At 36.4% G+C, this 14,837-nt stretch overlaps 1 protein-coding gene across 1 annotated transcript in view; it reads right to left on the bottom strand.

The window, feature by feature from the left end:
- LOC133571886 (neutral cholesterol ester hydrolase 1-like) overlaps positions 1–10,008 on the bottom strand; it is a 67,440-nt gene extending 57,432 nt beyond the window's left edge. Inside the window, exon 1 of the mRNA XM_061924406.1 lies at positions 9,873–10,008. Within this exon, the coding sequence (XP_061780390.1) occupies positions 9,873–9,995 (123 nt within the window). The 5' untranslated portion in view covers positions 9,996–10,008. The remainder of the gene's footprint in view (positions 1–9,872) is intronic.
- Between the last annotated feature and the right edge of the window lie 4,829 nt (positions 10,009–14,837).

Genomic DNA, 14,837 nt, shown 5'->3' with positions numbered 1-14,837 from the left:
CCGTCAGCGACACCTAGATCTGATGTTCACCTGCCGTCAGCGACACCTAGATCTGATGTTCACATGCCGTCAGCGACACCTAGATCTGATGTTCACCTGCCGTCAGCGACACCTAGATCTGATGTTCACCTGCCGTCAGCGACACCTATATCTGATGTTCACCTGCCGTCAGCGACACCTAGATCTGATGTTCACCTGCTGTCAGTGACACCTAGATCTGATGTTCACCTGCCGTCAGCGACACCTAGATCTGATGTTCACCTGCTATCAGTGACACCTAGATCTGATGTTCACCTGCTATCAGTGACACCTAGATCTGATGTTCACCTGCCGTCAGCGACACCTAGATCTGATGTTCACCTGCCGTCAGTGACACCTAGATCTGATGTTCACCTGCCGTCAGTGACACCTAGATCTGATGTTCACCTGCTATCAGTGACACCTAGATCTGATGTTCACCTGCTATCAGTGACACCTAGATCTGATGTTCACCTGCCGTCAGCGACACCTAGATCTGATGTTCACCTGCCGTCAGTGACACCTAGATCTGATGTTCACCTGCTATCAGTGACACCTAGATCTGATGTTCACCTGCCGTCAGTGACACCTAGATCTGATGTTCACCTGCCGTCAGTGACACATAGATCTGATGTTCACCTGCCGTCAGCGACACCAAGATCTGATGTTCACCTGCCGTCAGTGACACCTAGATCTGATGTTCACCTGCCGTCAGAGACACCTAGATCTGATGTTCACCTGCCGTCAGAGGCACCTAGATCTGATGTTCACCTGCCGTCAGCAACACCTATATCTGATGTTCACCTGCCGTCAGTGACACCTAGATCTGATGTTCACCTGCCGTCAGAGGCACCTAGATCTGATGTTCACCTGCCGTCAGCGACACCTAGATCTGATGTTCACCTGCCGTCAGCGACACCTAGATCTGATGTTCACCTGCCGTCAGCGACACCTAGATCTGATGTTCACCTGCCGTCAGCGACACCAAGATCTGATGTTCACCTGCCGTCAGCGACACCTACATCTGATGATCACCTGCCGTCAGCAACACCTAGATCTGATATTCACCTGCCGTCAGTGACACCTAGATCTGAAGTTCACCTGCTATCAGTGACACATAGATCTGATGTTCACCTGCCGTCAGCAACACCTATATCTGATGTTCACCTGCCGTCAGCAACACCTAGATCTGATGTTCACCTGCCGTCAGCGACACCTAGATCTGATGTTCACCTGCTATCAGTGACACATAGATCTGATGTTCACCTGCCGTCAGAGACACCTAGATCTGATGTTCACCTGCTATCAGTGACACCTAGATCTGATGTTCACCTACCGTCAGCGACACCTAGATCTGAAGTTCACCTGCCGTCAGCGACACCTAGATCTGAAGTTCACCTGCCCTCAGTGACAACTTGATTATTGCAATATTATCTCATTAGCATGTTAGCTATTCAGGCACTTGCTGGTAGTTGAGGTAATGGTTGATTTTTATTGTTGATACTGAACACTACAGTCCATCAAGTCAACTGCCTTGTGAGTTAAACACACCTGGCCCATAAAGTGATATCATAAAGTCATATCATAAAGCGTTATCTTTGTCCTCTGTGCAGGAAACAAGTCCCGTTTGTAGCAGAGTTGTTATCCGACTGAGCTGCTGGTCTCTAAGTCTGTTTACATTAAAAGGTTTTTGTGGGAGAAGTCTCACCTTTATTGACCCACAATATTGACATTTCGGAAGAGAAATAATGAATAGTGCAAGTATTAATCACAAGATACAATTGAAAAAGATCATTCCAGCGTTGCAAGGACCATGATCACATTCTTCAATTCTAAGAAAAGGAGTTTTAGTAGAAAATAAAGGAACACGCTGAGAAGAAGAACAAATATTTACCCTTTATTAACCTCAAAGTCTCCTTTGACAACTGATAACTTGTGGAACCTGATTAGCGGCACAGAAATCACCTGAACTCTTACTTCATATGTCGCTTACAATATTCATTTTTTTCTTTTTCAACTCCCACTGAGTTGCATGAGAAACGTTGTGTGTTCAAAGTAAATAGAGGAGAGTCATGTCCATAAACAGTGCTGGAATCATTGAGCTGCAGGCGGTGTCCACACTACACTCACATGTTGTAAAAGTCCCACTCCACACTACACTCACATGTTGTCAAAGTCCCACTCCACACTACACTCACATGTTGTAAAAGTCCCACTCCACACTACACTCACATGTTGTAAAAGTCCCACTCCACACTACACTCACATGTTGTCAAAGTCCCACTCCACACTACACTCACATGTTGTAAAAGTCCCACTCCACACTACACTCACATGTTGTAAAAGTCCCACTCCACACTACACTCACATGTTGTCAAAGTCCCACTCCACACTACACTCACATGTTGTAAAAGTCCCACTCCACACTACACTCACATGTTGTAAAAGTCCCACTCCACACTACACTCACATGTTGTAAAAGTCCCACTCCACATGTTGTAAAAGTCACTGTACTTAATGTTGCTGTAATTAAAGTTATTGTAATTAATGTTGCTGTAATAAATGTTGCTGTAATCAATGTTGCTGTAATTAAAGTTGTTGTAATTAATGTTTCTGTAATAAATGTAACTGTAATTAATGTTGCTGTAATTAATGTTGCTGTGATTAATGTTGCTGTAATAAATGTAGCTGTAATTAATGTTGCTATAATTAATGTTGCCGTAATTAATGTTGCTGTAATAAATGTAGCTGTAATTAATGTTGCTGTAATTAATGTAGCTGTAATTAATGTTGCTATAATTAATGTTGCCGTAATTAATGTTGCTGTAATAAATGTAGCTGTAATTAATGTTGCTGTAATAAATGTAGCTGTAATAAATGTTGCTGTAATTAATGTTGCTGTATTTATTGTTGCTGTAATTAATGTTGCTGTAATAAATGTTGCTGTAATAAATGTAGCTGTATTTAATGTTGCTGTAATTAATGTTGCTGTAATTATTGTTGCTGTAATTAATGTTGCTATAATAAATGTTGCTGTAATAAATGTAGCTGTAATAAATGTAGCTGTAATTAATGTTGCTGTAATCAATGTTGCTGTATTTATTGTTGCTGTAATTAATGTTGCTGTAATAAATGTTGCTGTAATAAATGTAGCTGTATTTAATGTTGCTGTAATTAATGTTGCTGTAATTATTGTTGCTGTAATTAATGTTGCTATAATAAATGTAGCTGTAATAAATGTTGCTATAATTAATGTTGCCGTAATTAATGTTGCTGTAATAAATGTTGCTGTAATAAATGTTGCTGTAATAAATGTAGTTGTAATTAATGTTGCTGTAATTATTGTTGCTGTAATTAATGTTGCTGTAATAAATGTAGCTGTAATAAATGTTGCTATAATTAATGTTGCTGTAATAAATGTAGCTGTAATAAATGTTGCTGTAATTAATGTTGCTATAATAAATGTTGCTGTAATAAATGTAGCTGTAATAAATGTTGCTATAATTAATGTTGCTGTAATAAATGTAGCTGTAATAAATGTTGCTGTAATTAATGTTGCTATAATAAATGTAGCTGTAATAAATGTTGCTATAATTAATGTTGCTGTAATAAATGTAGCTGTAATAAATGTTGCTGTAATTAATGTTGCTATAATAAATGTTGCTGTAATAAATGTAGCTGTAATAAATGTAGCTGTAATAAATGTTGCCGTAATTAATGTTGCTGTAATAAATGTTGCTGTAATAAATGTAGTTGTAATAAATGTTGCCGTAATTAATGTTGCTGTAATAAATGTAGCTGTAATAAATGTTGCTGTAATTAATGTAGCTGTAATAAATGTAGCTGTAATAAATGTTGCCGTAATTAATGTTGCTATAATAAATGTTGCTGTAATAAATGTTGCTGTAATAAATGTAACTGTAATTAATGTTGCTGTAAATAATGTTGCTGTAATAAATGTTGCTGTAATAAATGTAGCTGTAATAAATGTAGCTGTAATAAATGTTGCCGTAATTAATGTTGCTGTAATAAATGTAGCTGTAATAAATGTTGCTGTAATTAATGTAGCTGTAATAAATGTAGCTGTAATAAATGTTGCCGTAATTAATGTTGCTGTAATAAATGTTGCTGTAATAAATGTAGTTGTAATTAATGTTGCTGTAATTATTGTTGCTGTAATTAATGTTGCTGTAATAAATGTAGCTGTAATAAATGTTGCTGTAATAAATGTTGCTGTAATTAATGTTGCTGTAATTATTGTTGCTGTAATTAATGTTTCTGTAATCACCATTGCTGTAATAAATTTAGCTGCTATTATTGTTGCTGTAAATAATGTAGCTGTAATTAATCCTACTGTAATAAATCTTGCTGGAATTAAAGTTGCTGTAATTAATGTAGCTGTAATTAATCCTACTGTAATAAATGTTGCTGTAATTAAAGTTGCTGTAATAAATGTTGCTGTAATTAATGTTGCTGTAATAAATGTTGCTGTAATAAATGTTGCTGTAATTAATGTTGCTGTAATTAATGTTGCTGTAATTAATGATGCTGTAATCAATGTTGTTGTAATTAAAGTTGCTGTAATTATTGTTACTGTAATTAATGTTGCTGTAATAATTGTAGCTGTAATTAATGTTGCTGTAATAAATGTTGCTATAATTAATGTTGCTGTAATAAATGTAGCTGTAATAAATGTTGCTGTAATTAATGTTGCTGTAATCAATGTTGCTGTAATTAAAGTTATTGTAATTAATGTTGCTGTAATCAATGTTGCTGTAATTAAAGTTATTGTAATTAATGTTGCTGTAATCAATGTTGCTGTAATAAATGTTGCCGTAATTAATGTTGCTATAATAAATGTTGCTGTAATAAATGTTGCTGTAATAAATGTAACTGTAATTAATGTTGCTGTAAATAATGTTGCTGTAATAAATGTTGCTGTAATAAATGTAGCTGTAATAAATGTAGCTGTAATAAATGTTGCCGTAATTAATGTTGCTGTAATAAATGTAGCTGTAATAAATGTTGCTGTAATTAATGTAGCTGTAATAAATGTAGCTGTAATAAATGTTGCCGTAATTAATGTTGCTGTAATAAATGTTGCTGTAATAAATGTAGTTGTAATAAATGTTGCCGTAATTAATGTTGCTGTAATAAATGTAGCTGTAATAAATGTTGCTGTAATTAATGTAGCTGTAATAAATGTAGCTGTAATAAATGTTGCCGTAATTAATGTTGCTATAATAAATGTTGCTGTAATAAATGTTGCTGTAATAAATGTAACTGTAATTAATGTTGCTGTAAATAATGTTGCTGTAATAAATGTAGCTGTAATAAATGTTGCTGTAATAAATGTTGCTGTAATTAATGTTGCTGTAATTATTGTTGCTGTAATTAATGTTTCTGTAATCACCATTGCTGTAATAAATTTAGCTGCTATTATTGTTGCTGTAAATAATGTAGCTGTAATTAATCCTACTGTAATAAATCTTGCTGGAATTAAAGTTGCTGTAATTAATGTAGCTGTAATTAATCCTACTGTAATAAATGTTGCTGTAATTAAAGTTGCTGTAATAAATGTTGCTGTAATTAATGTTGCTGTAATAAATGTTGCTGTAATAAATGTTGCTGTAATTAATGTTGCTGTAATTAATGTTGCTGTAATTAATGATGCTGTAATCAATGTTGTTGTAATTAAAGTTGCTGTAATTATTGTTACTGTAATTAATGTTGCTGTAATAATTGTAGCTGTAATTAATGTTGCTGTAATAAATGTTGCTATAATTAATGTTGCTGTAATAAATGTAGCTGTAATAAATGTTGCTGTAATTAATGTTGCTGTAATCAATGTTGCTGTAATTAAAGTTATTGTAATTAATGTTGCTGTAATCAATGTTGCTGTAATTAAAGTTATTGTAATTAATGTTGCTGTAATCAATGTTGCTGTAATAAATGTTGCCGTAATTAATGTTGCTATAATAAATGTTGCTGTAATAAATGTTGCTGTAATAAATGTAACTGTAATTAATGTTGCTGTAAATAATGTTGCTGTAATAAATGTTGCTGTAATAAATGTAGCTGTAATAAATGTAGCTGTAATAAATGTTGCCGTAATTAATGTTGCTGTAATAAATGTAGCTGTAATAAATGTTGCTGTAATTAATGTAGCTGTAATAAATGTAGCTGTAATAAATGTTGCCGTAATTAATGTTGCTGTAATAAATGTTGCTGTAATAAATGTAGTTGTAATAAATGTTGCCGTAATTAATGTTGCTGTAATAAATGTAGCTGTAATAAATGTTGCTGTAATTAATGTAGCTGTAATAAATGTAGCTGTAATAAATGTTGCCGTAATTAATGTTGCTATAATAAATGTTGCTGTAATAAATGTTGCTGTAATAAATGTAACTGTAATTAATGTTGCTGTAAATAATGTTGCTGTAATAAATGTTGCTGTAATAAATGTAGCTGTAATAAATGTAGCTGTAATAAATGTTGCCGTAATTAATGTTGCTGTAATAAATGTAGCTGTAATAAATGTTGCTGTAATTAATGTAGCTGTAATAAATGTAGCTGTAATAAATGTTGCCGTAATTAATGTTGCTGTAATAAATGTTGCTGTAATAAATGTAGTTGTAATTAATGTTGCTGTAATTATTGTTGCTGTAATTAATGTTGCTGTAATAAATGTAGCTGTAATAAATGTTGCTGTAATAAATGTTGCTGTAATTAATGTTGCTGTAATTATTGTTGCTGTAATTAATGTTTCTGTAATCACCATTGCTGTAATAAATTTAGCTGCTATTATTGTTGCTGTAAATAATGTAGCTGTAATTAATCCTACTGTAATAAATCTTGCTGGAATTAAAGTTGCTGTAATTAATGTAGCTGTAATTAATCCTACTGTAATAAATGTTGCTGTAATTAAAGTTGCTGTAATAAATGTTGCTGTAATTAATGTTGCTGTAATAAATGTTGCTGTAATAAATGTTGCTGTAATTAATGTTGCTGTAATTAATGTTGCTGTAATTAATGATGCTGTAATCAATGTTGTTGTAATTAAAGTTGCTGTAATTATTGTTACTGTAATTAATGTTGCTGTAATAATTGTAGCTGTAATTAATGTTGCTGTAATAAATGTTGCTATAATTAATGTTGCTGTAATAAATGTAGCTGTAATAAATGTTGCTGTAACTAATGTTGCTGTAATAAATGTTGCTATAATTAATGTTGCTGTAATAAATGTAGCTGTAATAAATGTAGCTGTAATAAACGTTGCTATGATTAATGTTGCTGTAATAAATGTTGCTGTAATAAATGTAGCTGTAATTAATGTTGCTGTAATTAATGTTGCTGTAATTATTGTTGCTGTAATTAACGTTGCTGTAATAAATGTAGCTGTAATAAATGTTGCTTTAACTAATGTTGCTGTAATAAATGTTGCTATGTTTAATGTTGCTGTAATAAATGTTGCTGTAATAAATGTAGCTGTAATTAATGTTGCTGTAATTAATGTTGCTGTAATTATTGTTGCTGTAATTAACGTTGCTGTAATAAATGTAGCTGTAATTAATGCCGCTGTAATTAACGTTGCTGTAATAAATGTAGCTGCTATTATTGTTGCTGTAATTAAAGTAGCTGTAATTAATCTTGCTGTAATTAATGTAGCTGTAATTAATGTTGCTGTACTAAATGTTGCTGTAATAAATGTTGCTGTAATTAATGTTGCTGTAACTAATGTTGCTGTAATTAATGTTGTTGTAATTAATGTTGCTGTACTTAATGAAGCTGTAATTAATGTAGCTGTAATTAATGTTGCTGTAATTAATGTAGCTGTAATTAATGTTGCTGTGATTAGTGTAGCTGTAATTAATGTTGCTGTAATTAATGATGCTGTAATAAATGATGCTGTAATTATTGTTGCTGTAATTAATGTTGCTGTAATTAGTGTTGCTGTAAATAGTGTACCTGTAATTAATGTCGCTGTAGTAAATGTTGCTGTTATAAATGAATACTGTAATTAATGTTGTTGTAATTAGTGTACCTGTAATTAATGTTGCTGTAATAAATGTTGCTGTAATAAATGAATTCTGTAATTAATGTTGCTGTAGTTAGTGTTGCTGTCATAAATGTTGCTGTAATAAATGAATACTTTAATAATGTTGCTGTAATTAGTGTTGCTGTAAATAGTGTACCTGTAATTAATGTCGCTGTAGTAAATGTTGCTGTTATAAATGAATACTGTAATTAATGTTGTTGTAATTAGTGTACCTGTAATTAATGTCGCTGTACTAAATGTTGCTGTAATAAATGTTGCTGTAATTAATGTTGCTGTAACTAATGTTGCTGTAATTAATGTTGTTGTAATTAATGTTGCTGTACTTAATGTAGCTGTAATTAATGTAGCTGTAATTAATGTTGCTGTAATTAATGTAGCTGTAATTAATGTTGCTGTAATTAATGTGTGTGTAATAAATGATGCTGTAATTATTGTTGCTGTAATTAATGTTGCTGTAATTAGTGTTGCTGTAAATAGTGTACCTGTAATTAATGTCGCTGTAGTAAATGTTGCTGTAATAAATGAATACTGTAATTAATGTTGTTGTAATTAGTGTACCTGTAATTAATGTTGCTGTAATAAATGTTGCTGTAATAAATGAATTCTGTAATTAATGTTGCTGTAGTTAGTGTTGCTGTCATAAATGTTGCTGTAATAAATGAATACTTTAATAATGTTGCTGTAATTAGTGTTGCTGTAAATAGTGTACCTGTAATTAATGTCGCTGTAGTAAATGTTGCTGTAATAAATGAATACTGTAATTAATGTTGTTGTAATTAGTGTACCTGTAATTAATGTTGCTGTAATAAATGAATTCTGTAATTAATGTTGCTGTAGTTAGTGTTGCTGTCATAAATGTTGCTGTAATAAATGAATACTTTAATAATGTTGCTGTAATTAGTGTTGCTGTAAATAGTGTACCTGTAATTAATGTCGCTGTAGTAAATGTTGCTGTAATAAATGAATACTGTAATTAATGTTGTTGTAATTAGTGTACCTGTAATTAATGTCGCTGTAATAAATGTTGCTGTAATAAATGTTGCTGTAATAAATGAATACTGTAATTAATGTTGTTGTAATTAATGTACCTGTAATTAATGTCGCTGTAATAAATGTTGCTGTAATAAATGTTGCTGTAATAAATGAATACTGTAATTAATGTTGCTGTAATAAATGTTGCTGTAATAAATGTACCTGTAATTAATGTTGCTGTAATTAATGTTGCTGTAGTTATTGTTGCTGTAATTAATGTTGCTGTAATAAATGTAGCTGTAATTAATACTTCTGTAATTAACATTGCTGTAATAAATGTAGCTGCTATTATTGTTGCTGTAATTAATGTAGCTGTAATTAATCTTGCTGTAATACATTTTGCTGTAATTAATCTTGCTGTAATAAATGTTGCTGTACTTAATGTAGCTGTAATTAATATAGCTGTAATTAATGTTGCTGTGATTAGTGTAGCTGTAATTAATGTTGCTGTAATTAATGTGTGTGTAATACATGATGCTGTTATTAATGTTGCTGTAAATATTGTACCTGTAATTAATGTCGCTGTAGTAAATGTTGCTGTAATAAATGAATACTGTAATTAATGTTGTTGTAATTAGTGTACCTGTAATTAATGTCGCTGTAGTAAATGTTGCTGTAATAAATGAATACTGTAATTAATGTTGCTGTAATTAGTGTTGCTGTAATTAGTGTAGCTGCAAAATCACCCTCTGAAGAAGACAAAGCAGACAATCTATTGCTGTAGTTGAGTGAAAAAGGAGCAAAGTACAGGTTGTTAAATTACCCCGCCGAAGACAAGAAAGCAGAGAAGTTGTAGCAGCCTCAGCTTCCAAGACTCCTTGATGCCAACAGGTACTGGAGTCCAGTAGACGTGAGCCACCAGAACCAGAAGCAGGACTAGAAGCATGAAGAGGAGCAGCATTAGCAGAAACATCTTGAATACAACACTGGAGCCTGGAATGACCCTAACACACACAGTTGAAAGTCACAGGGGGCGGGGCCAAAAGTACCTGCAAACGACACACCTCCAAATGGCGACAAGTATTTCTTGTTCGGTTGCAGTCATGTGACCCAGAGGCACGCCAGGTTTCAGGCGATGGTCTAGAGCAGGCTTCCCCAACCTTTTTTCCACCAGGGACTGGTTTAATGTATGCATTATTTTCACGGACCAGCTTTCCAAGCGTGGCAGATCAAAACAGCAAAAAGATGAGCATGAAAAATCAACTCACTATAACGCTGAAGTAGTGGGAGCCCTGGGCATGTTTCTTTGAGAAGAGATGGTCCCCGGCATGTTGATGGCATATAATGTATACCAGTGTTTCTTAACCAGTGTTGAGCCGCAAGCGCTCCCTAGAATGTAATATATACAGGTAAAAGTCAGTAAATTAGAATATTTTGAAAAACTTGATTTATTTCAGTAATTGCATTCAAAAGGTGTAACTTGTACATTATATTTATTCATTGCACACAGACTGATGCATTCAAAATGTTTATTTCATTTAATTTTGATGATTTGAAGTGGCAACAAATGAAAATCCAAAATTCCGTGTGTCACAAAATTAGAATATTACTTAAGGCTAATACAAAAAAGGGATTTTTAGAAATGTTGGCCAACTGAAAAGTATGAAAATGAAAAATATGAGCATGTACAATACTCAATACTTGGTTGGAGCTCCTTTTGCCTCAATTACTGCGTTAATGCGGCGTGGCATGGAGTCGATGAGTTTCTGGCACTGCTCAGGTGTTATGAGAGCCCAGGTTGCTCTGATAGTGGCCTTCAACTCTTCTGCGTTTTTGGGTCTGGCATTCTGCATCTTCCTTTTCACAATACCCCACAGATTTTCTATGGGGCTAAGGTCAGGGGAGTTGGCGGGCCAATTTAGAACAGAAATACCATGGTCCGTAAACCAGGCACGGGTAGATTTTGCGCTGTGTGCAGGCGCCAAGTCCTGTTGGAACTTGAAATCACCATCTCCATAGAGCAGGTCAGCAGCAGGAAACATGAAGTGCTCTAAAACTTGCTGGTAGACGGCTGCGTTGACCCTGGATCTCAGGAAACAGAGTGGACCGACACTAGCAGATGACATGGCACCCCAAACCATCACCCAACCATGCAAATTTTGCATTTCCTTTGGAAATCGAGGTCCCAGAGTCTGGAGGAAGACAGGAGAGGCACAGGATCCACGTTGCCTGAAGTCTAGTGTAAAGTTTCCACCATCAGTGATGGTTTGGGGTGCCATGTCATCTGCTGGTGTCGGTCCACTCTGTTTCCTGAGATCCAGGGTCAACGCAGCCGTCTACCATCAAGTTTTAGAGCACTTCATGCTTCCTGCTGCTGACCTGCTCTATGGAAATGGAGATTTCAAGTTCCAACAGGACTTAACGCCTGCACACAGCGCAAAATCTACCCGTTCCTGGTTTACGGACCATGGTATTTCTGTTCTAAATTGGCCCGCCAACTCCCCTGACCTTAGCCCCATAGAAAATCTGTGGGGTATTGTGAAAAGGAAGATGCAGAATGCCAGACCCAAAAACGCAGAAGAGTTGAAGGCCACTATCAGAGCAACCTGGGCTCTCATAACACCTGAGCAGTGCCAGAAACTCATCGACTCCATGCCACGCCGCATTAACGCAGTAATTGAGGCAAAAGGAGCTCCAACCAAGTATTGAGTATTGTACATGCTCATATTTTTCATTTTCATACTTTTCAGTTGGCCAACATTTCTAAAAATCCCTTTTTTGTATTAGCCTTAAGTAATATTCTAATTTTGTGACACACGGAATTTTGGATTTTTATTTGTTGCCACTTCAAATCATCAAAATTAAATGAAATAAACATTTGAATGCATCAGTCTGTGTGCAATGAATAAATATAATGTACAAGTTACACCTTTTGAATGCAATTACTGAAATAAATCAAGTTTTTCAAAATATTCTAATTTACTGGCTTTTACCTGTAGGTCTGGTGATAATGTTCCCCTTTAAGCGTTAGTCTTTTGTTTCCTTTAAAAAGGATATAACTGGTTGACTCCATTGCTCTATAGGAGTTGTTAGTTTACCGACACTAAATTGGATTAAGGTAGCCGAGGAACGTGTCTTTCCGGACATGTGCTCCAATCCGCGCTGTTACAGATTGAAAAGTGCAAAAAATTAAACTTGAAAATGGAATAACAGAAATTGAAGGCTTTTCCCCCATAACTAGAATTTGAGTCAGATATTGCAATTGTCGTTTTAAAAAAGTGTCATTGTAGAGGTTGCCCTCTAGTGGGTTCTGCGGACCACCACACACTGCCACGAGAGCCCGGATTTCAGGGTACAACACTGTTTTGGTCAATGCGTGGACCTTGGAGTTTGTTTTCCCGGAATGTAAAGGAAAGTTGACGCGGGCAAGGCGTGAATGTAAGTACATATTTTATTTTAAATCCTAACAGACTACAAAAAAGGAAGCAAACAAAAGGTGCGCACAATGGCGGAGAACAAACTATAATAATGAAACAAAACTTGCACAAAGGCAGAAACTATGATCAATAAACAAAAACTTACTTGGCATGGAACTATGGAAGCATGAAGACAAACAGAGGTAGCAGGGGTGTCAGAAGTAGCATGGTATGAAAGGATAATGTCACCAGGACGATCAGCAGAAACAGACAGGCTTAAATAACAGTGACATGATCAGGTGCTAGACTCAAAACGTGAAACAGGTGCGTGACATGACAGGTGAAAACTAATGGGTTGCTATGGTGACAAAACAAACAAAAGTGAAAAAAAGGGTCCAAAAACAAAACCGAACATGACTAAAACAAAACATGATCACACAGACATGACAGTTGTATTCTCATAAATAGTGATAGGCTTTTGCTTTCCAGCAAATCGTCTTTCCTTCAGTCCATGTCTCTCTCTCTCTCTCTGGCTCCCACTCCCACTCCCGTGTCTCGTTCCGGCTGCTGCTAATAAAGGCGACAGGTGATTAGATAACAAAGGCCCACCTGGACCATCTACTCACCTGTCGCTGTCTTTGAGGCCGGTCCTTGCACACCCCGTTCCGCGGTAGGCCAGCAGGCCACGCCCCCCTCCACAGTCATTAAATAGCTGTCCATTTTTTGTTTCAGAAATGAAAATGGACAATATGGCCCGAAATTTGTTTTCTGATTTGCATTTAAGAATTACAAATAGAATGAACGGAAAGTACACCGACTTGGTCCGACAGTGTGTTGTTGTATCCTGCGTCAGAAAGATCAGATAATCATGGATAATTGTTTTCATACAACAAAATGCAGGCTACATCACTCTCGCTTGTATTCTTACAGGCCAGTACACGGTCTTGTCTTTAAATAAAACTTTCGGTTGCGGTGTCAGAATAATATATATAAGGTATATATATATATATATATATATATAATATAATATATATATATATAATATATATATATATATATATATATATATTATATATATATATTATATATATTTACTTTGAGCTCCCCCCGGATGACAGAGCTTCTCACCCTATCTCTAAGGGAGAGCCCTGCCACCCGGCGGAGGAAACTCATTTCGGCCGCTTGTACCCGTGATCTTGTCCTTTCGGTCATAACCCAAAGCTCATGACCATAGGTAAGGATAGGAACGTAGATCGACCGGTAAATTGAGAGCTTTGCCTTCCGGCTCAGCTCCCTCTTCACCACAACGGATCGATACAGCGTCCGCATTACTGAAGACGCCGCACCGATCCGCCTGTCGATCTCACCATCCACTCTTCCCTCACTTGTGAACAAGACTCCGAGGTACTTGAACTCCTCCACTTGGGGCAGGGTCTCCTCCCCAACCCGGAGATGGCACTCGACCCTTTTCCGGGCGAGAACCATGGACTCGGACTTGGAGGTCCTGATTCTCATCCCAGTCGCTTCACACTCGGCTGAGAACCGATCCAGCGAGAGCTGAAGATCCTGGCCAGATGAAGCCATCAGGACCACATCATCTGCAAAAAGCAGAGACCTAATCCTGCAGCCACCAAACCAGATCCCCTCAACGCCTTGACTGCGCCTAGAAATTCTGTCCATAAAAGTTATGAACAGAATCGGTGACAAAGGGCAGCCTTGGCGGAGTCCAACCCTCACTGGAAACGTGTCCAACTTACTGCCGGCAATGCGGACCAAGCTCTGACACTGATCATACAGAGAGCGGACCGCCAAAATCAGACAGTCCGATACCCCATACTCTCTGAGCACTCCCCACAGAACTTCCCGAGGGACACGGTCGAATGCCTTCTCCAAGTCCACAAAACACATGTAGACTGGTTGGGCAAACTCCCATGCACCCTCAAGGACCCTGCCGAGAGTATAGAGCTGGTCCACAGTTCCACGACCAGGACGAAAACCACACTGTTCCTCCTGAATCTGAGGTTCGACTATCCGGCGTAGCCTCCTCTCCAGTACACCTGAATAGACCTTACCGGGAAAGCTGAGGAGTGTGATCCCACGATAGTTAGAACACACCCTCCGGTTCCCCTTCTTAAAGAGAGGAACCACCACCCCGGTCTGCCAATCCAGAGGTACCGCCCCCGATGTCCACGCGATGCTGCAGAGTCTTGTCAACCAAGACAGCCCCACAGCATCCAGAGCCTTAAGGAACTCCGGGCGGATCTCATCCACCCCCGGGGCCTTGCCACCGAGGAGCTTTTTAACTACCTCAGCAACCTCATCCCCAGAAATAGAAGAGCCCACCACAGATTCCCCAGGCACTGCTTCCTCAT

This window comes from Nerophis lumbriciformis, linkage group LG29, assembly GCF_033978685.3.
Source record: "Nerophis lumbriciformis linkage group LG29, RoL_Nlum_v2.1, whole genome shotgun sequence".
NCBI classification, from domain to species: Eukaryota; Metazoa; Chordata; class Actinopteri; order Syngnathiformes; family Syngnathidae; genus Nerophis; species Nerophis lumbriciformis.
This window is presented reverse-complemented; position numbering and strand designations above follow the sequence as displayed.